At 35.4% G+C, this 22498-nt stretch overlaps 2 protein-coding genes across 5 annotated transcripts in view; one reads left to right on the plus strand and one right to left on the minus strand.

The window, feature by feature from the left end:
- The window catches only part of LOC121653934 (complement factor B-like), a 29388-nt gene extending 29028 nt beyond the window's left edge, over window positions 1-360 (minus strand). For 2 of the 3 annotated variants that reach the window (XM_042007719.1, XM_042007721.1), the window contains exon 1: window positions 236-358. In XM_042007719.1, coding sequence (XP_041863653.1) covers window positions 236-293 — 58 coding nt within the window. In that variant the 5' untranslated portion in view covers window positions 294-358. Of the gene's footprint in view, window positions 1-235 lie in introns of all 3 variants that reach the window. The other variant, XM_042007720.1, reaches the window with a different exon arrangement.
- A 3027-nt stretch (window positions 361-3387) lies between these two features.
- LOC121653931 (complement factor B-like) lies at window positions 3388-20290 on the plus strand. 2 transcript variants are annotated; one of them, XM_042007715.1, is made up of 17 exons: window positions 3388-3486; window positions 5872-6069; window positions 6170-6355; window positions 8569-8745; window positions 10235-10321; window positions 10600-10739; window positions 11592-11736; window positions 11840-11965; window positions 12271-12369; window positions 12478-12612; window positions 16200-16309; window positions 16881-17013; window positions 17320-17458; window positions 17612-17688; window positions 19307-19540; window positions 19634-19683; window positions 19813-20290. In XM_042007715.1, the coding sequence occupies exons 1-17, from the start codon at window positions 3396-3398 to the stop codon at window positions 19987-19989; spliced, it is 2304 nt and encodes a 767-aa protein (XP_041863649.1). In that variant the 5' UTR covers window positions 3388-3395; the 3' UTR covers window positions 19990-20290. The 2 variants fall into 2 exon arrangements, with proteins under 2 accessions (XP_041863649.1, XP_041863648.1); XM_042007714.1 differs by having other exon boundaries at window positions 3397-3492.
- Window positions 20291-22498: the final 2208 nt, after the last annotated feature.

A 22498-nucleotide genomic window follows, 5' to 3' on the forward strand; every position in this document is an offset into this window, starting at 1 on the left:
TGCATGCAGTAATATTGTTTGTAACTTTGCAGTATGTGGTTGGTTATGTGAAATAATGAATCATTTTTATTGGAATGTGGAAGAAAAACAATCTTGCATATTATTTTAGAAATTATTTTAAAAGTCTGAACATTTACATTTTTTCCAAGAAAAGACATGAGACACTGAACATATGAACTTCATTCAAAATTATATACAGAATATGTATTTTTTAGGCTTAGTAAAAGTACTTCACCCATACAGAGGAGACATAGAAGCGCAGTGAACCAACTCCAGCGGACAGAAGCTCCCATGTTGAATCTCAAAAGGAGAAAAGTGTGAAAATGAGATATTGGTGGAGGCAGTCATGCTTTTCTGAGTGGACTTCACACTTATTACTTGTTACTTATTAATGTGAAGGGAGGTGGGGGCTATAAGATTAATATGAGTGAGGACTAACTTTACTCCTGTTTCAGACTATTATCTTGGCAAAAAAAATTTGAAAAAAATATCTTCACTTTATAATCTACTCATTTCAGGCTAGATTATTATTTTTTTTAAATCATTTGTTCAGATTTTACCCTGTTGTACCTCTGACCTTAAATAAGCCATAGTTTTTGCTGATCCAGGGTTTACTGCCATGTTTACACACAGTCACATGTTGCATGAAAAAAAAAAGTTCTTCTGAAATCAATAATAAGTGCAAACATTTACGTAATAACTTCCCAGAAGCTGGTGGTACAGTTGAGAATTGTTGATTGAGATTTTGATTTACTTTGCTTTGTTTGTTCTTCAAAATGCAGACTGTAAGAAACTTGTCTGAATACTATGAACAACACTTTTCTAAACTTCAGGTGTACAAACCATTTGCCTCCCTGGCCCTTTTTCGTATTACTCAGGATAATCAGAATGACTCTTGACAGGCAAGCTACTCCAAAAACATACTTAGCAGGGCCCAGAAGAGGAAAGATTTTTCCACCACCTAAAACTTCTTGATCCTAAACTAATTCTGATGAAGTTTCTATAACAGGCAGATGTGAACTCATGGTTGCTCAAAGAATATCTGGCCTCTAGTGGTTGTGGTAGCAGCTGCATGTAAAGAGTAAAATTACCGTCCATGGAGCCCGTGAAGTACCAGTGGATAAGATACCCGTTTCTTTCAGCACTGTGGACAGCAGCACTTTTCAGCTGTGTGCTGTGAGACGTCTAAGCAGTGACAATTTATTGATTTTTGTGGTTGTTAAAATAATTTTCCGTCTCTATTTAAGATGTTTCGGATTCTATCAACTGCATACAGTAGTAACCTTTTTAAAATGTTATTTATTTATCTTTTACAGTGGTGCCATGCACTAATATATGTATATTGCAAGTGCATGTGATTTGCAAAGTTGCAGTGCATGACTGAAAAAAAAAGGCTTCCCCCGAATGCCCCTGTGTAATTTGAGTTCTGGCTACTTGAATAATATTTTCTAGTCTCTTGAAGGACTAGCTTTGGACAGACATCCTTCTCTGTTAAGAGCTCTAAGCTCCGGAACTCACTACCATCAGACATCAAGACCATACCTGACTTTAAAAGGTTTACTTCCAGGCTTAGGAACTGGCTAAAGACAAACCAGGACTGTACTCATTTTTACATACTGTAATTTTCTGTGTGAGTGTTAAATGTTTGGGATTGTTGCACCAACAGTTAAAGACATTGTTTTATCATCCTGCCTCTCGCCTGCTAATTGCTGGGATAGGCTCCAACTTCCCTGTGACCCTGAATTGGAACAGGTGGTATAGAAAATGGATAGATGGATGGATGCGATAATATATAAAATTTCTTTTTCTTTTTTCTTTTTTTTCAAATATCCCATACAAACTGTTTATTTTTTATGGTACTGAAATGTGTGTTTAAACAAAAAACCTTTTTACAAATCATTTGACTTTGTGCCCCTCATTTGTCCACATGGTGGTGCTAAAGAAAAGCCATTGGGGTCAAATAATTTATTTCCTATACAGAGCAGTTTATTATTATTATTATTATTATTATTTGTCTGTCTGTTAGCAATATAACTCTAAAAATTATGAATGATTTTAAATGAAATCACAGAAATGAGACAAGGAACAAGTGATTAGATTTTGCGGGTGATCCAGATCACCAGCTGGATCCAGGGTGTTTTTCTTTTGTTGTGTTTCTTTTGTTTTTTTTTTTTTTTTTTTTTTTGTTTTTGTTTTTCCTTTTTTTTAAGGATTCTATACTATGGGGTGATAGGGATAATTTTGCCATTAGAGCTTCTAACTAAAAAATAATAATGCCCACACTCATTGGCAATAAAATAAATTACAATGACTTGGCAGTATTCTGCACTGTCTGAGTGCTTCTAGATCAGTAAAGTTTATATTTATCAGCTTATTAGATTAAACTTGGGGCAAAAGTTACATTTTTAATTGAGAAAAAAAAAAAAGTTATTCCGACCATAACCATAATATGACTTAAATGTCACCAAATGAATAACTAGTATAATTCTATTTCTAAAATTGTTTTTCTGGTTAATTAACTTTTTTTACAAGGCATTACAGTAACAGTGTTTTCACATGTTACATTGATCATAAATAGTTTAGATCAAGGGTGCCCTGCTCCGGTCCTCAAGGGCCACAATCCTCCAAGTTTTTGATGTGTCCCTGCTCCAAAACCACCTGACTCAAATTGATGAGTCATTGTGCAAAACTTAATAGGCTGTTGGATCTATTTCATTTGAGTCAGGTGTGTTGAAGCAGGAAACATTGGAAAATCTGCATGACAGCAGCCCTCAAGGACCGACTTTGGGCACCCCTGGTTTAGATGCATTAGCAGAGAAAGTGCTTCAACTAAAGATCCGACTGTGACCTAAGTGTCCAGTCTGGTACAGTCTAGATTTAAATCAATCATTAATTGATTGTCAACAAACAATCCTCAAATGTGCTCCCGGCTTTTGGGAAATGATGATGCAAATGTTTGCCCTTTAAAATGGTGTTTTTTTAATGCAACATTTAACTGTGTATGTACACAATGCAGAAAATCTTGAATCAACAAAAAGCAAGGCTGTGGCCTATTTAAGACCAACAGGTACAAAACAGTATAAAAAAGCAACACGTGACCTGAGCTGTACTGAATCCATTAAAGCTGTTCCTAGTATTTTGTTCCAGATTTCGTTTTGGTTTTTCTCATTGATAAAACAGTTTTAAACAGTTATACTCTCGTAATTTTCCATAAATTATTTAAATTTCTCAACTATTAAAGCTAAATGTCACCGTGTGTGTAACAATTTTTTCTTTGTGCCACATCCATATATTGATCTCTGTTTACTGGTTATAAAGTTAATAAGTAACAGAATGGTCTTTGTCCTGTCCTTCTCTCTGTACATCACTGTCCATTGAAATAAATGATCTGCCCCATGTTACCTCATTTTCAAAGTTTCCCTTCAAAATTCAAAATGGGAGCTTCTGTCCGCTGGAGTTGGCTTGCTGCGCTTTTATGTCTCCTGTGTATGGGTGATGTATTCTTACTCAACATTAGATTTACACTTCATAAGCAATTTTGAATTTTCAACTGACAATAATGTTCATTTGCTTGTGTGTATTAATGCATTCAGAGCAAAGTTTTTTTTAAATAATATTTTTCTGAAAGTTTCATGTTCCCAATATGTGGTTTTTATAGTGCTTTTTAACACTATGTAGTTTGTTTTCACTAACAACCCAAAAATATCTAAATGAGTATAACTGTCAAATTAAAATATATAATGATATTTTAAGCTCAAATCTTTACAACATTTTTTTCTCCAACAGTAACACTTCTTAGGTCATTTCACTTTAGGGTCCTTTCACAGGAACAGTTCAATGCTAAAAATGGAGATGACTTTACTTACTGTAAGCTCATTTTATGTGAGCTGTGGAAAGAAAACAGGGACACAAACGTAAGCATGAAAAAGCATTTGCAGTAATTAGTCATGTAAAGTGAAGCCGCTTTAAATTAAAAGGTTTTATCAATTGGATCATTTGTTTAAAAAAAATCATTTGTCTAATAAAAAGGCCCATGGCAAGTTTCTTCCAAGTTTTACGTATATCTGTGGTGTTAAAGCAATGTGTTATTAAGTTCGAGAAGCCGTAGACAACAAGGGTGGGGCCAAAGGCGTGGCCTGGTATGTTTTAGCCAAAGCATAGCAACACTAAGTTGCTATGCTTTGTAATGCTCTTGCTAATTTTCACATGCTAATTAATGTTAGCATAAAATAGAGTGTAAACAAAAGCTACACTAATCAAACCCTTAGTCTCACTTAAAAATAAATAAATTTGATGGTAATTTCATAAGTTTATAAGGGCAAACACACTATTCACTTGGCCAAAACATCATTACATTTTTTGTTGTAAACTAATAGGCCACCAAGTTACTCAACTAATACATCCATACAGTCACACATATATGTATATGTGTGTATGTATATACTCATGTACTCATTACATATATGTAATCCTTGTTTTATTTCGTTTTAGGTTGTTTGCTTTTTTTTAGCAGGATGCTGAGGGTTTTTAGGTTTTTCTGAAACTATTTCTGGTCCGCTTCTTTCACTACCTTCCATACCTGCAGGCTGCTGTTCTTTTGCTGACATAAAATACCAAACGCTGCTGTTTGGCAACCGTGGGGAGTCGCATATGATTGGTTAAGGAATTTATTCTGTCACATAATTTGAAAGGAGAAAAACTTGACAAAAACATTGTTAATGTAGAGAGACATATTGTTTATAGGGAAGCTTCCTTTTATCCCTCGCAACAAAAACATTTTAAATTATCTTTACAGAAAAAAATCCTACTTATTTAGCCTTTAGTACCATATTATTGATGATAATGCAATAATCATGCAACATCATCTTTGTCTGCGTGGATGATAATATTTGTCCGTCCAAGGTGTTTAAATTTTATTGAGATGATGTAAAAGTGATTAAAAAATATACTGACAGTACAAAATTAAACACTGATAAAATTTCTGATTAGGCTCAAAGCAAATGTTATCATAACCTATGCAGAGTCATCCTAAGTAAACTTCTGCTGATTAAAAATAACACATCATTACCTGTTTTTATTTGAAATTGTTTCCTAATCTGTGCCCATACCTGGACCTATATGTTAAAAAAATCCTATAAAACATATATAGTAATGTTTTGTTTTGTGTTTTTGTGATGTGTTAACACAATGCCAATGAAGAAAGACATCAACAAGGACCTTTCAGAAACAAATATTTCTGTCCATCAATCTGGGAAGGGTTCTGAAAAACTATTTCCAATCAATACGGAGTCCATCATTTTAAAGTGTGAAACCTTATTTTCAATGAGAAATATTAAATACAAAATTGAGCCTTACAGGTAACAGATATTCCACAAGTTTATAAAACAAACAATACAACAATAAATAAATAAATAAATAAACCTCATACTATACTGGAGCTTATCCCCCAAAACATTTTCTGTGTTATTTTCTGTCATTACTAATGTTATGCAGCTGATGGGGGCTCTACAGCTTTGTTTACACACTGTTCCTGCCTTCTGGTGTAGTTTCAGTAAAAAATAAAAATAAACTAAATAAAAATTTTAAAATATATGTAAATTGTCTTGTTGTTGTTCATCTAATTTTATATTGAATTCATTTAAGGAGCTGGTGAGGACCAGATAATGACCTGCATGTAAAATGGGATCTGTAAAACCTTAGTTCCCCTATCTTCTTAAAAAACTCAAGATAATTAGTTTAGTTTGCCTGGAATGACCTGTTGAAAGCTGTGTACTAAAGGGGTGCACCTTAAAATTAGCACAGAATCATGTGAATATGACTCATTTTGTTTTTGGGAGAGCTTTTAAAATCAAAACAATCATTTTCTTCCAGGTGTTGAGGTTGAGTGTGACTGCAGTCTGGATAATGTACGGAACCAGGGGGGTGGTTTCATATTGAGCAAGGGACTGGAAAAGGGCAGTATGCTGGTCTTCAACTGTTCTGAAGGCTACTATCCATACCCTAAGTTTAGCCACATCTGCTATTCTACAGGCTGGGATCCTCCTCCCAAAAGAAATCAGAGATGCAAGCGTGAGTAACATAATATCTCCCTGTGATACTTTGAAGATTGACTCAGGATCCCTGCTCTGCATCATAACACAGGTTTTTAAATTTTTTTATTATTATACAGTTGTTGAATGCCCAGACCCCACTGTGATGCAGAATGGAAATGTCTACCCCTTTGAAGAGAAGTACTATGTCACCAACACAACTACGTATACGTGCTACTCTGGATACACGCTGAGAGGCTCATCCACTCGTACTTGTTTACCAAATGGAAAGTGGAGCGGTTCCACTCCCATCTGCAGCCATGACTGTAAGTCCTGACCAACATAATAAGCTTTATTTATTTATTTTAGTTATGTTTATGTTTAATATGTGTGTACTTTAATGCTGTGTATGAATTATATAAACCAGTAGTTTCTGTGGTTTGTATTTTCATTTTAATATATAAATTGATTAGTTGAGTAGAAGTTTGTTATCATGCTGGTTCCTGTTCCTAAGAAGTCATCTCCATCTGGCCTCAGTGATTACCGTCCAGTTGCCCTTACATCACATGTGATGAAGGTGCTGGAGAGGCTGGTGTTGGCCCACCTGAGGCCGCTGGTGAAACCTTCTCTCGACCCTCTGCAGTTTGCCTACCGGCCACGTGTGGGGGTGGATGATGCTGTCATCTATCTGCTGCAGCGAGCTCACTCGCACCTGGATGGTAGTGGAGGCATTGTGAGAGTCACATTCTTTGACTTCTCCAGTGCCTTCAACACCATCCAGCCTTCTTTACTGAGTGGGAAGCTGCGGCTGATGGGTGTCGGCGGGTCCTCTGTCTCCTGGATCGCTGATTACCTGACAGACAGGCCGCAGTTTGTCCGGCTGGGCGGTGTCCTGTCTGATGTGGTGATGAGTGATGTAGGAGCCCCGCAGGGCACTGTGCTCTCTCCATTCCTGTTCACCTTATACACCACAGACTTTCAGTACAACTCAGAGTCATGTCACCTTCAGAAATATTCTGACGACTCTGCAGTTGTTGGGTGTATAAGTGGTGGACGGGAGGAGGAGTACAGGGGGCTGGTGGACGGATTTGTGGAGTGGGCGGGTAAGAATCGCCTGCTGCTTAATGTGGACAAGACCAAAGAGATGGTGTTAGACTTCAGGAAGAAGGGATCAGCTCCACAGCCCCTCTGCATCCTGGGTAGTGATGTGGACATGGTTGAGGAATATAAATACCTGGGAGTGACTATTGATAACAGACTGAGCTGGAAGACCAACAGCACAGCTGTGTACAAGAAGGCCTGCAGCAGACTCTACTTCCTGAGGAAGCTGCGGTCGTTCAACGTGTGCAGCAAGATGCTGGAAATCTTTTACCAGTCTGTTGTGGCCGGTGCCCTGTTCTCATCTGTGGTCTGCTGGGGGGGCAGCATTGCAGCCAGTGACACCAACAGACTGAACAAACTGATCAGGAAGGCTGGCTCTGTCATTGGCTGCAGACAGGACACTTTAGAAGCAGTGGTGGAGAGGAGGACACTGAACAAACTGTTATCTATCTTGGATAACCCGGACCACCCTCTCCACCCTGTGCTGGACAGACAGCGGAGCTCCTTTTCCAAAAGGCTCAGACAGCTTCGCTGCCTCAAGGACCGCTTCAGGAAATCTTTCCTGCCACACGCAATAAGACTGTTTAACTCATCATCATGGTCTCAGAGATAACAATATGAGTGACTGTTGTAACTGGTGAATCTTTGCACTGACTGGATCAACCTTGCACAGTTAAACTCCTCATCTTCACTACTAATCATTGCACTGGACTATATTATTTGCTGGCTATTCTCACTCTTACTGTGTATAGCTAAATACCTAATTGTATAAGTCTTGTAAATATTGAAATTTTTATACTGTTTTTCATTTTTTTTGCTACCTTAAGAAGCACAACTGCTAAATGACTGTACCGCTGCAACACCTAAATTTCCCAGCTTGGGATGAATAAAGTACTTCTATTCTATTCTATTAGCAGAGGATTACAGAAGCCAAGAGTGGCCATGATTGAAAAAAAGTGTTTTAACACCATGATCAAGATAAGTGAAATGTGTGTCAGGATAACAAGTATTGTATTCTTAAATAATAATAATAACTTATGTAATCTCCAATTAACAGCTGAATTAATTTAAAATAAACTATGATAAAAAGTTATTTCTTTGTTAAAGTTCGAGAAAGCCATTATCAGTAAACCCAAGAAGACCTAGCTTTTTATCTTGTGATGACCAGTTAGAGCAGGTGGCAATCTCAAGAAAACAAAAGGCCAATTTCTCAAGATAAATTAACATTTTTTTAAATGAAAAGCAGCCTTACAATCTCAATATGGTAGAATGATTAACTTACAGTTACAAGATAATAGAAACCAAAACTATATATTTGTAGAGAATAACACAATATTGTTAATTACTCTTTCCTGACTTTTCTTACAAGTTTGTGTAAGAATTGAAGACATTTGTGGTTCTTTGTTGGCTTAGCTTTTGTTTTTGTCTTTTACCTCAGCTGGTGATACCTGTGCTGATCCTGGTATCCCACCTGGTGCCTCAAGAACGGGAAACATATTTGAAATCGATGACAAAGTGAAATATACCTGCAGTGGGGACTTGATTTTGGTGGGACAAAATGAAAGAGTGTGTCAGGAGAATGGCCAGTGGACCGGGAAAGAGCCGGCATGTTACTGTAAGAGACACACATGATGTTTATATACTGTCATTTAATCAAAACCTTTTAATTAACAAGTTTGTTAGAGTTTAAATTGTCTGCTTCATGACTCATAAAGCTTTACAGCTGAAGGTACCTTCATGTGAGGAGCTTTGTCCGTTGCCTTAATGGCAAATAATCCAAGAGAAAAATAGGTTTCACTTTGAGAAACTAATAGTTTAGTTTCTAGCCAGAGTTTTAACCAGTCTTTAGCTCTTGCTTTTTGGAACCAACCAAAAAAGGATTCACTTATTTAGGACCATCCCCTAATATTGCTCAACAAGATTCATATTTGTGTGATAAGGAATTTCTTGTGGCTAGTGGATTGAAATTTCGAGTATATTCAGACATGCACTTTCAAATGATAAGAATAAAACAAAAAAAAAATTAATTAAAAAAATTAATAAAAATAAAATCAAACAAGGAAAAAAAGGGAAAAGGAAACTAAACTGTTGAATTCTTTGTTTTGAGCAGATTTCAAAGTGTCTCCTGACAATAGTCAGTATATCTATCCTACTGTTTTTGTTAATGTTTTATACTCCAATGAATCTTATTCAGTCTTTAACCAAACTATCATTAATACGATTCAAAACAACCCACTCACAAGCTGTAATGAACTCTATTTTTTATTATTATTATTATTATTATTATTATTATTATTACAATTTTGAAAATGGAACTTATAATCTTATATTCTTTTTAATGTAAGGTAGACAATCTTTTTTCTCCCAAATAACAATGAAAACTTACAAATTCCATCTGTGGTTGTACAAAATACAGTTGCATTAATTTAGAAGAATTTATCAGACATTGGCTACGTTTACATGGACAAATAAAAACCAATCCAATTGAACTCAATCTGTTCAGAGATGCCAGCTGACATGTTTACATGCATGCGAGATAAAGTGATCTGGTCAGTTGTAAATACATGATGGACAGATTTAATATAATCGCAACACATTTGGCATGCACAATGTGTACTAGTTTGTACTAGTTTTCCTTTTTCTTTTGTTTTAAACCTTTTGACCGTCAAAATGCTCAAAATTCCTCAACTCTTTCTAACAAAAATGTTTTATCTGCCACAGTCCTGCTCTGCTTTGCTGCCGCAATTCCCTGAAACCCATAACGTCATGTAACTACCACGTGGTTCAAGCATGCGCAGAAACAACATATACCACAGAAATAATCGTAAATAAATAGTGTATACATCACCAGTTCAAATCAAAAGTGGTCTGCTTGCATGTTTACAGAGAAAAACACATGATCCTTCATCAGTTTCCTACTTAAAATCCCATTTTAAACTCCTGAGAGTGTCGCCCTGCACTTCTTGGAGTGATGGGTGCATACTTTTGTTTTTGTATTTTTCAGACTTAAAAAAAAAAAAAAATAATAATAATAATAATAATTACAAGGGAAAAAGAATTCCAGTTAGTGAAAACTGCTTTTCTGTGACTTTTACATCTTGCAGACAAATACACTTTTGACACTGCCCTTGAGATTTCTGAAGAGTTTGGCAATGCAATCAAGGACACCCTCACCACTTTGCAACCTGCCGGTAAGTTCCTGAACCTAATCTGACTGTTAACATCATTTATGAGTATAGTTATATCACAACTGTGACTGCTGAATCATGTTTTATTAACAAATTAAGCATATGAAGGTTAATATAACATGTTAAGTTTGTAAATCAAATTAGTCAAAATCAGCCCTGTTTCATGCCTTTGTTTTGTTTATAACAATATAACAAGGATGGCAATGAAATGCACAGAAAAGAAAACTATGAATTTGGTATTTTATCTAAATAGTAAACTAACAGTATTTGTTGTCACTTAGATGATACACAAGAAGGCAGAATAATCAGGATGTCAAAAAATGGTACACTTAACATCTACATTGGTGTGGATATTTCTGAGAGCATTGACAAAACCTACTTCCAAAAAGCCAGAGAAGCCATCGTAACACTTATGAAAAAGGTGAGAGACAAGAACAGTAGAAATAATTTAGAAGCTTTGGTGGGTGTTTAAAGCAAGCACATGCACATATTTATTAAATACCTGAGATATGCTATGATTGTTTTATCTCTTTTTGTGGGTGAAATACAGTTTTAAACCCATAAACCAAAAGAAAGTCTCCTCGTAAAACCATCCAAAGAAAGCTGTAGTGTTTGTATGTGATCTATGAAGAAAACGAAGCCTGCAATGCTATTTTTTCTTGCTTTACAACGTTTAATTTAAATTGTTGTGGTTTATATTTTACATTGCAGACCTACACAAAATAGCCCAAATCAGTGAAGTGACATCAAAATAAAAAAAAAAAAAATTTATAAGTTTCATGGTTTACAGTAAAACTATCATGTTATAACATGATAAGGTCCCAATTTATCTTTATTTGGGTGACAGCTCCATGGTTCAATATAATATCTCCTGGAATTTCATAAAATCCAATATCAACCAAAGTTTCCTAGACCAGAGAAAAGGGGCATTAAACACAGACATTTCTAAGATGCATGAAGTAAGAATTGAGGACCTGCAGGGCTCCAAAGTTATCGCCACTGTGAAGTACGGTGGTAGAAGTATCATAATGTGGAGATGGTTTACTTAAGAAGGCCTTTTATAAACTGGTCAGAACCAAAGGAATAACAATGGTGCCAAAACAGGCAAATTCTTGAGTAAAACATCTTTCAGTTTTGGAAAATTGAGAGTTCTGCCAAGAAATGGATTATTTAACAAAATAAGAATAGGCAGTTTTTAATGTAGGATGGGGTTGTTAGCAAAGATGTGTTAAAAGATTTTATCACCCACCTCATTTTGTTAATGAATCCACAGATTTCATCCTTCACTGTGTCACCAAACTATGAAATTGTCTTCTTCTCCTCTGAAATATATGAAGTTGTCAACATTCTTGATTTCTTTGGTGAAAAACCATCACTGTCCTCCCTCGTAGAAAAGGTGGAAAGTTTTGAAATAGGTGGTGAGTGAAGCACACTGACATACTGTTAATGTTTCAAATGCAGAACCGGGTTTTTAAATATTAAGTTTAACAGTGTGTGTGTTTGTTTGTTTGTGAATGAAAGACAGAAACACTGGAACAAATTTGTATGCTCTCTTCAGGAGATTTGAGGAACGCATGTCTTTCATACAGACACGTACTAAAGAAAAGTTTAAGGAACATCGTCACGTCATCATCCTTTTTACAGATGGTAATTTCCTCCTCCTCCTGCATTTGAAGAAGTTGTTTTAGCAATGATACTTAATTGTTTAATTTCAAGATAATTTCAATTGTGCTAATTTCCATATAAAATTAGATTGATCAGATGAATGAGTCCACTCTCTTTATTGTATGGCCAATTAGCTTTAAAATGCATTTCATTCCTGTATCAATAATGATGATCTAATAGGTATGATCAAATTTTAAAACAGTTTAAAGGCTAAAAACTATTTTTGAATGAAATCTACTGTTTAATCTCTTTTCATTCATTTAACATGCAGCTTTCTGTCTCTGCAGGTGCTTATAACATGGATGGTTCTCCTGAACCCACCGTGGCCAGGATAAAAAACATGGTTTACTCAAACCATGATGAAAAAACCAAAGAGGAATATCTTGGTAACTTTCAATTTTAATTGTAGTTTCACATGCCATCAGTGTAAAATGTATTTTGACCTGTCAAAGAAACTCTAACCAGTAATCATCTCACGTGTCACTTTGTTTCAGACATATACGTTTTTGCCATTGGGGTTGAGGTCTCTGATGTTGAACTACAGTCCCTTGTAGCAGGAACTGGAGGGAAGCATTACTTCAGGCTGAAACATGATACAAATTTAAATGAAACCTTTGATGACATAATTGGTGAGTTATCTTTGAAAATGAAAATGTGTGTATATTTGTGTGACATCTGCTCTATCCACTCTAGCCTTCATTATTGAGCACTAATGCAACAAAAAGGTGAGACATGAAATTTTTTTAATTTTATGAATCAAATAAAATCAGATTTTATTTATTTGGCACTTTCAGCAGCACAAAGTGTTCTACATAAAAACACACAACTAATAATTTTAAAAACACACACCTGATCATAACCTCTTTCACATTCACTCATACACACACGCAACATGCATTCACACCCCAAATGAAGCTTTTAAGAGGATGTCAGTGGTCTGATGATGATGAACCCCAAACTAGGGCTGCATCATAATAGAAAAAATGTGTAATATGGAATAACACTGATGAAAGTTGGGTTGAAAATATGATCTGCAAAAAATAAAATTTGATGTCGCTTTGATGTTTTCCTTAATAGCAAAACTCTATTTTACTGACGTCTGCTAAACTTTAGCTTGTGCTGTATGAACACTAGTAGCGTTGTTTTAGCTAACGCTAGATTTAATAGTAATTATTCTATTCTTCTTAATGAAAATAATTTGGTCAGCTACACAAACAGGTCATGTGCAGTGGTTTGTTTTCAGTCTGAAGACTAGAAATAAAATAGAAAATTGACAGCCTGGTCGGAGATCAAATGTGTCTCCTGGTAGTTTCCAGATGTATTTTTGCATGTCTTGCAGAGTAACTGTGTTTGTAGTGTGTCACTCTTCTTGTAACCAATATAGTTACTAATAGCTGATGTGCTGTTCTGTTCAGCCTCACGTTTTTCTGCATCCACATTTTCCCAGCTTCACTCCTTACCTTCACCTTCTAAATGTTGATTCCATGTGCACTTCTGTTGCAGTCATTAACGTGTACATGAAACAGGCATCAAGAACAGTAAAAGAGTCCATTTGATTTGCCATTGACCAGTGTTGGGTAGTAACACGTTACTGTAACGCTGTTACTCTTGTTAGTAACTAATACTCTAATGAATTCCTCTTTAAAAAAAGTAACTCAGTTACCACTACCTATGGTGCGTTACTCTGTTACTAGCTAAATTAATACATTTCACCCAGCAGCTATGAGCTTCTTTCTGTTTACAGAGGTGATGCAGCAGGACATGGGCAGTGTTGCAAAATCCGCATATTGGGCTTGTTTTTCTGTGAAATTTCTTGTAAATATCATCAGTAGCAGATTTTTGGGCTAGTTTTCTTAAGTGTAGTTGCTTACTTGGGCCTCTTCTGCTCCCTTTGTGAAGGCCTCCTGATTCTCTCACAGCTATCCATAAAGCAATAACCCCTGGATGTGGAACGTTTTTTTTTTTTTTCCAGGAACTAGTGTTTCGTTTCCTAGGGTGTTTCCTTGGCATCCGAACCGGCACACCCCTACAAACACACACACATGCACACAACTTTTACTAGACAGAAAAACAATGCAGTGGCAATGCCCACAAATAACTAAGGTAATATGTAAATAAAATATATAATAAAGAGTAAGAGAAAGTGTGTGTGTTGGAGGGCTCAACATGCAGCATACATTTAATTTTTGAACAGAGGTTATATTATTTTTTACTTTTGTTTATTTATTTTAAATAATCGGCTGGCCTTACTTACATAAATTAGTGTTGAAAAATGACTTTGTGGGTTTGTATTATATTCTGCACAACACTGTAATTTGGTCATAAGGATATTAATGGGAGCATTTTTAAGAATGTTCTTTTACAAAAGTAAATAGTTACTTTTAACAGCAATGGGTTACTTCTTGGTGTAAGTAATCAACAAAGTAACTGAGTTACTTTTTTAATAGAGTAAATAGTAACTAGTAATTTCTTTTTTTTTCAGTAACTAGCATAAAACTGCCTTTGACACACACAGAGCACAAATGCCAAACAGCATTTGGAACAGTGTCACTTACATAAAATGTGCAAATATGGACTACTATTTATCACAGTTTAGGCAGTTGTTTCAAACTATATATCTTGCAGGCTAACATCACAATGGAGGTAAATTTTTTATGTTACAGTGCAGTCCTACCCAAAACTAATTGTAAAGATTAGTTTAGTTTAGCATAAAGAGTCAAATAAAACCCAGCTTCAAGTGCAAAAACACATGCAACAGATTCCTACACATCAACAATGACTTACGGAATTGTAACATAACACATTGCTTGCTCAAACAGTTTTCATAAGTTGTTTTTCTTACATTAGTGGGACACTAACAGTTGTTTTACACAATTATTTATTGGTCTGACTTGCATACTGTTGTGTCTACTTGAAGCAACTCCTTAATATGTCTGTTTGTATGAACAGACCAATGTTTTGGCTTCACTTGTTTCAGTGTAGAGAAAACTGATTCACAGACATACATTGACCTAAACACTGATGTTAGCTTGAGTGCAGCCTGTTTTACATTGGGATACCTGTTTGCAGGCACAATTTTCAAAAACTCTGTGGTTCCTTTCAGGGCTGGACTGGGACAGAAAGTCTGGCCGGGAGTCATACACTCACCTAGACAGCCCCAACTCATATAATGCACACATATGTTTACACGCATATGCACACATGCATGCATGCACACACACACACACACACACACACAGAGGCTAAGTAATGACCAATATTAAAGACCAACATTCACACACAGCTTTAAGCCACCACTCCAGCTCTTTTCTTTCTCCCACTCTCATCAAAAGAGTCAATACAAGTCAAAACAACAGGACTCCTATATTCATTTTATGATTATAAAATAATCTGGAAAACATTATTCGGAGATTTTTATCAGCAAAAAAATTTGATTTCAATGTACCATAAACTAAATATGTCAATATTACTATATGCAGACACATACTTTTTTTCAAGCTAGGATAGCAACAATATCTTTAGACACGTCTTGACAAATTCCCGTTTACTGTACAGCTTCTTAACACAATGTTCCATGTCAGCTAATATAAAGACAATGTCTTCCAAGTGTTTTGTAAATTTGCAGAAAAAACATAGTTTGCTTTTAAACCTGTTTTTTTTTTTTTTTTCAAACTATTTGCCTTTTTTTTTTTACAAATTACCAAGCCTTTGAGGAGTTCATTGGCTATATTTGGATGGTCAGGGGTAAAATGATGCTCCAAGTTTAAAGTGAGGCAGTGAAGTTTGGCAAAGGAAGCACAAGAGTCTTTTCTTTCAATAAACAATATGACCTTCCCAATCAGATAAGAATATCCTGTTCTCCTCTACATATGTTTTCTTTGTTCTTCCTTTTTACCAACTCAGCTTTGATGAGCCAGTTAGTAGAGCTAGCTTAGCATATGTACGTCTAATGCGTTTACATATGTGCTATTTAAGTTAGTATGAGAGGTTTCTGTATTATCACAGTCTTTAGTTTTCTATTATGAAGTATTGGGAATTGTTTTATAAATTATATTTCAATGCATTTAGATATAACAACAACAAAAATAATAATAATATTAATAATAGAAGCAGCAGATTTGCCATCCCTTCCATAGTGATTGTAACTACAGTCTGTATATGCATTATGCATCTGTGAATATGCAACATAAATTTATGGTTTCTAATAACTTTTCAGATGAACGGGACGTAGTTGGTCTGTGTGGTCTTCACAAAGGTTATGACACCACAGAGGACAAAGTTAGCAAGAGGAAACGATATCCATGGGTGGTATTCGTTATTATCCAGGTAAATGATTTAGTATTTGACTTAACTTAATTTAGCAGTGCAATATTTTTAAAACTGAATGAGACTTCAATCAACATCCCATTTTTGATACATCATTAAAGAAAATAAATACATTTTACTTGACTGGTACAGTAAGTAAAATGACATTTACTATTAAAAAGTAGGATTTATTTGAAAAACTTTTTTTAATTTTTTTTTTTTTTTCTTTTTATCATCATGATGTCCAGACTACAATGACAATCTAGTATAAGCTACACCAAGGCTCAAATTACACCATGGCTTTCAGGGGAATGTGTGTGACTTCGCACATGGACACACATATATATTAGTGCACATAGCGGGGTCAAAAATATGGTTACTGCCAAAAAGACCCTGTGCTATTACCCATTACAGTATCAGCTGAATTTCTTTAGGGGAGCTCCTCTGCCTTTCAGGGGAGCCGAGCTCCCCTTAGCTCCTCCGTAATTTGAACACACAGCTGCAATGTAAGTTAAACAGTATAGTTACAGTAATAAACTATAGGCTTTAAATACTACTAACAAATAATTTAACTTATCTCCTTCAATTTAAGGGAGAAAAATCAAAGAGATGCCTCGGCTCTTTGGTATCATCTAAGTTTGTCTTGACTGCCGCTCACTGCTTCCAATTTGGTGACACACCAGACCAGGTCACGGTTGAAATTGAAGATAGACCAGGCAACATAGGTAATAAATAATGTTTGCTAAAGTTTGTATTTACACCTGATTCTTATTCTTACTGACGTAAACATAATGAACATAACAATCTCTTTTTTTTATCACTTAAAGAACTGTTGCAGTGTCTATTTCTTACTTCAGTAATGTTTATTTTTGAGGCTTTGAAGTGAAAGAATTATCTGATTTATTTTCTTAATTTATTTGTTAATGTCAGTGATATTATTGTAAGGAAATGTATACATCATTGTCCTTTATTACTGATGATAGCAGTGGGTTAAAAATATCAGACTGAATCTTTATTTTATGCTTTTACAGTAAAAAAAGTTAAAACTTTTAACTTACACCCGGAGTACAATATTAAAGCAAAACAGGCTGAAGGTGTTAAAGAGTTTTATGACTATGATGTGGCGCTCATCCAGCTGCAGGATGATATTGACATCTCTGGTGTTGCAAGGTAAGAACTTGTGTACAACAAATGCTGCTATTTGCAATTGTATTTCATTTTACAATTATACTCCAGTTTTGAGGATTATTGATAAAACATAAAAAAAAAAAAGAAAAAAAAAAAAACTTCAATACCCAGTTTAAAATAAAATGTTCTTTTCAGACCAATTTGCATACCTTGCACCCAGGAAACCAGTGATGCTCTACAACTGGTCGGTGTATCAACATGTGCACAACAAGGTGTGGTAACTCATACATGCTTTAACATCACCGTCTTCATAAATACAAATAAAGAACCATTTTTATGCAAAACATTTGTGAAATTATGTACAATTATTATTAAGCACAGGGATCTCAAACTTTGGGCCTTGAGGGCTGCTGTTTTGGAGGCTTTAGATGCGTCTCTGCTCCAACACACCTGATTCAAATTAAATGGATTCACCCGAATTGTAGCTCCATTCTTATATTCGCTGTTTACAATGACAGTGGCTACTTAACCTTACTCCTTAGAACAAATTTCAAGAAGTTTCAAATTGTCATTTTCACACAATATTTATATCCATGCAATGATGACATCCTTGTTAAAAACTGCAGTTTTCTCTTCCCTAACCCGTTTCCTACTCTAAAAAACATAGTTGAAAAGTTCATGGTTGTGACTTAACTTGCAACCTCAAATATACAAGAAGAAGCAAAAGGTAACAAGGGCAAGAAAGTTTTATTGGTAACATGAGTAACCACCAAACCCTCAATTCCTACTACCTCTTGTCCAATGTCCACACTTACACTGCACACCTGTAATTTTGGCTGTGTCTGTTATTAATTCAGAACACAGATTTATATTTCATGACAATATTCAACTCAGCTCAACTTTGTTAATACAGCAGTTTATCAAATGCATAAGAGCATCCCAAAGTGATTTACAGAGCAAGAGAGAACATGAAAGTGCATGAAATAAAAAATCAATTGATAAAAGAATAATACAAGTGTTTAGTTTGGTCTGCACTTTAATCAACTTGACCAATCAGAAAACGAAAAGTGGCCAATGAAATTTTAGAAGTTTTGCAGAAAAGTTAATCACATAAACCTGGTTCTTAAGTGGAGATATAGTATTGGTTTTAGAAATTTGTGTGAACACCATTTGAAACACATTAGAAAATCAATGGATGAATGCCATCATTAAACTTTTTTATTCATAATGAACAAAAATAAAATTAAGGTTCTTCCTTTTCCCATGTTCATCCCTTATTCCAAGTTAAGATAGGTTTACCAAACAAACCAGAAGAAAGTTCACCATGCATTATTTCTCATGATTATTTCTCACAAGTAACTTGTTGACAAACACTGATAAACAATTAAGAAATCTTTATGCTCCTAAAGCCTGGTACACACAAGGATTTTTTAATCTTATGAGATTTTTTTATCTGGTTAAAACTTCACATGTTAGGGTTAAAAATCATAGAATTTGACAGTTTTGATCATAATGTGTGTGGTGTGCTCCAATAATCTAATCACAGAACAACACATCCATAATGATGCTGTCCCACAAGTGATCTACAATCCAGTCCTCTGAGCCGGACATCTCACATGACCAAACGTGATCTAACAAAAATGTAGAAGAACCACAGCAAAAACCGGCAAAAAACCTAAAAAGAAAAAACATAGTAACAACCGGAAAACACAACACACAGCATGGAAGGGGATGTATAGGATGAGGGAATGATATTGTTAAAAGAAAAAGCCAGAACTGATAAAAGAGGCAAAATCGGGACAAAAACAGCCAAAAAATTTAAAAACATTTTTGTGTGTTTACCAGGCTTTAAAGTTTGGAAAAATGTTGTTTTGTGTTCTTCATTTACAGAGCAAGTTTTGTTGAATAAACAACGTGAACGACTCAGTTTCCTAACTAGGACAGAACCTCTGGTAAAAGAAAAAGATGTCTTTGCTAAGCTTGGTGATAATGTGAGAAATGCATGCATCAACAAAGCGCTGAAGGCAGAAGGCATAAAGGTGACAGATCCAACGATTCCTGTGACTAAAAACTTCCTGTGTACTGGTGGTCTGACTGAGCACAGAGATCAAATAGCGTGTACAGGTTTGTTCTTTTTTGTCATATTTAGATTTCATGCACTAAAACATGAGCAACAGCAGTGAACTGTAGTAACTTTGTGTGAATCTGTTTGGATAGGTGACTCTGGAGGTGCCGTGTTTAAGACCTATGAGTACCGCACAATACAGGTAAATAATTATACAGTAACGTTCACAAATTAGGAAAACTTGGTGTTGAATATTCACTGAAAATAATAGTTTTGGTGATATAACTATGTGCAGTCTTGCTGACTTTGTAAAGTTCCTATTTGTTCACAGGTTGGAGTGGTCAGTTGGGGAACCCAATCACTTTGCACCTCAGGCGGCCTGGTCGAGTCTAATGAAGATTCCAGGGATTTCCACATCAATCTTTTCAGAGTGGTGCCTTTCCTTAAGTCTATCCTTGGAAAAGATGATCAGGATGATTATGCACCAATTAAATTTTTGAAAGACTAAATGAAATGAAATACTATAAATTGCAAGACCAACTCACTTGATATATTTTCTGGTTAAAATATATGCCTTATTTTATTGAGTGCTTTTATTTTCTCAACACACACTCACTTCATACCTAAAAAGTGGCAGTTCAAAAATCTGGCGACACAACCCATTCTTACAAATGGCAGTTATGATACAGTAAAATATATCAATGACAGTGCACAGTGCAAGTTGGACTTGTATGTTCTTTACTCATAATGCATTCAGCATTTTCTGTGTTTAACCATCATGAAAACTCAATAAATCACTTTTTGATGCAGCCTGATGTTTTTTTATTATTTAAAAAAAAAAACTAAACAAACAAAAAAAATCCGTTATAACGTGATACGTTTCACGTTATTACAATAAAGTATCACGTTATAACGTGATACGTTTCACGTTATTACAATAAAGTATCACGTTATAACGTGATAAGGTCCGATTTTTTTTATTTGGGTGACAGCTCCACGCTTCCGTACTCTCCTTCTTCTAACTTGAAATCTCTAAGTTTCTGGTAATATTTACTAGCTAAGGCGGGGCTTTACATGGTTAGTCCAATCACAGCGTAGAATATTGGCACGGTTGAGATTCATTTACATACCAAGACAATAGAGGTTAATCCCTGTCTATGCAAGTTTTCAACTTATTTTTCCCATATACAAATCAACCAGAAAAAGTATTATAAAAAACACTTTATAAAAACAGATTAATCTTGGTTGGAAGTGACACACAACCTGCGATTATTATAGGCAGTTAATTATTCATGAGATATTAAACACACATATACCATTTCACAGGTAAAACAAAATATACTTTGAAGATCCTGAAGGACCTGGAAGAGAAGTTTATATTTACAAAAATACATTATCAGTTTAACCATGAATATTTATGGGGGAAAAATTTCTGCAAGTCACAAGGAGTTTTTTTGTCTGTCAACCACAGTAACAAACCTTAAAATCGGCCACTAGGAGGAGTTGTTGCTCCATGGTAAAAATCCATTCAATCGTAACTCTAGAACAGGGGTAGGCAACGTCGGTCCTTGAGGGCACAAATCCGGCAGGTTTTCCAGATTTCCCTGCTCCAGCACACCTGACTCAAATTAAATAGATCCAACAGCCTATAAGGATCTTCACAATGACTCGTTAGTTTAAGTCAGGTGTGTTGGAGCAGGGAAACCTGGAAAACCTGCTGGATTGGTGCCCTCCAGGACCAACGTTGGCTACCCCTGCTCTAGAACAATACTTCTCAGAAAACCCGTTCAAATTACAAATCATACTTCTTACTGAATGGAATTATTTTAACCCTTTAAGCCCTATGGTTTTTGGAGGTGTAGCTTGCCTGAACAGACCTACCCAAATTAAATCAACAATAACTCTGTAATTTTCAGGTCAGTATACATAAGTGTGGTCTCAATGCATAGGTAAGACCCAATGGAATATAAACCCAGTGTCAGAAACATTGTGAATGTTAATATGCTTGTGCAAATTGTCATAAACTATAGGTAAAAAAAAAAATCCTCAGCAATTTTTTTTTTTTTTTTGTACACAGATGAAAGCATGCATTCAGCAACTCCTTGACTACAACTATACAAAGTTTCATGAGAATAGAACAAAGATCATAGCTTTTATGCAGGTTTTAGTGTGAATAGGACCAGGCGGACTTTCCATTTGGCCACTTGGATACCCAAACTGTGCCAAATTGTGCTGTGTCTGTATTTCCTCCAGAACTTCCAACACGGTGTATTTGGGTCTTTGTAATTTCTTGGAAATGTTTATGGCTTTTATCCTTCGTTCTAAATAGATAAAAAGTTATAATGAAGCAAAGAAATGAAAGCTGTTCGATATTCGCTCTTTCCGGTGAGCCCACGTGCGTAACTGCAGCAAAATGGCAATGATGCTCCTTTGTTTACGCGCAAGTATTTATACCTGACTGATAGTGTGTCGTTCAATTGTAAGATATTGTTGAAAAACTTGTAAGATGTAGAATTCGACCAAACTTTATTTACACTGCCAAGACCCACAACAAGACAACAAAATGGCTGTCAATGGGAGCAAATGACATGTTAATGCATGGTGCAGTTTCACCATTATGGATTACTACGCTGTGAGTTTTGGTCGAAGAACAATGTGGATAGACTGAAAATGACCACAAAAAGGTAAGAAAATAAAATATGTCACTGTTTGTGAGAATAGCTTTGGGATTTGGTGCTGTAATTGGTGATAAACATGCTGTCTGATAAGGCTGCTGTGATATGCAACGGTTAGCTTTGTGTTTGTTTTGAGACTAATGTAAGGTGCTTGGCGAATATCTTTTTAAGCTTATTATCATATGAAAGTGCAGCTTTTCTAGTTTCATTTGATACCCAATATGTTGGGGCGGAGTGAACAGATCACACATTGTGTTGCATTTTGTTTCGGGTGTTACTGGTTATGGTGGCGCTGTTGTTTGTGGCATACGTATTTTAAAGTTGTTATTAAACAAATTCTTT

Source organism: Melanotaenia boesemani, chromosome 15, assembly GCF_017639745.1.
Source record: "Melanotaenia boesemani isolate fMelBoe1 chromosome 15, fMelBoe1.pri, whole genome shotgun sequence".
In the NCBI taxonomy this organism is placed as follows: Eukaryota; Metazoa; Chordata; class Actinopteri; order Atheriniformes; family Melanotaeniidae; genus Melanotaenia; species Melanotaenia boesemani.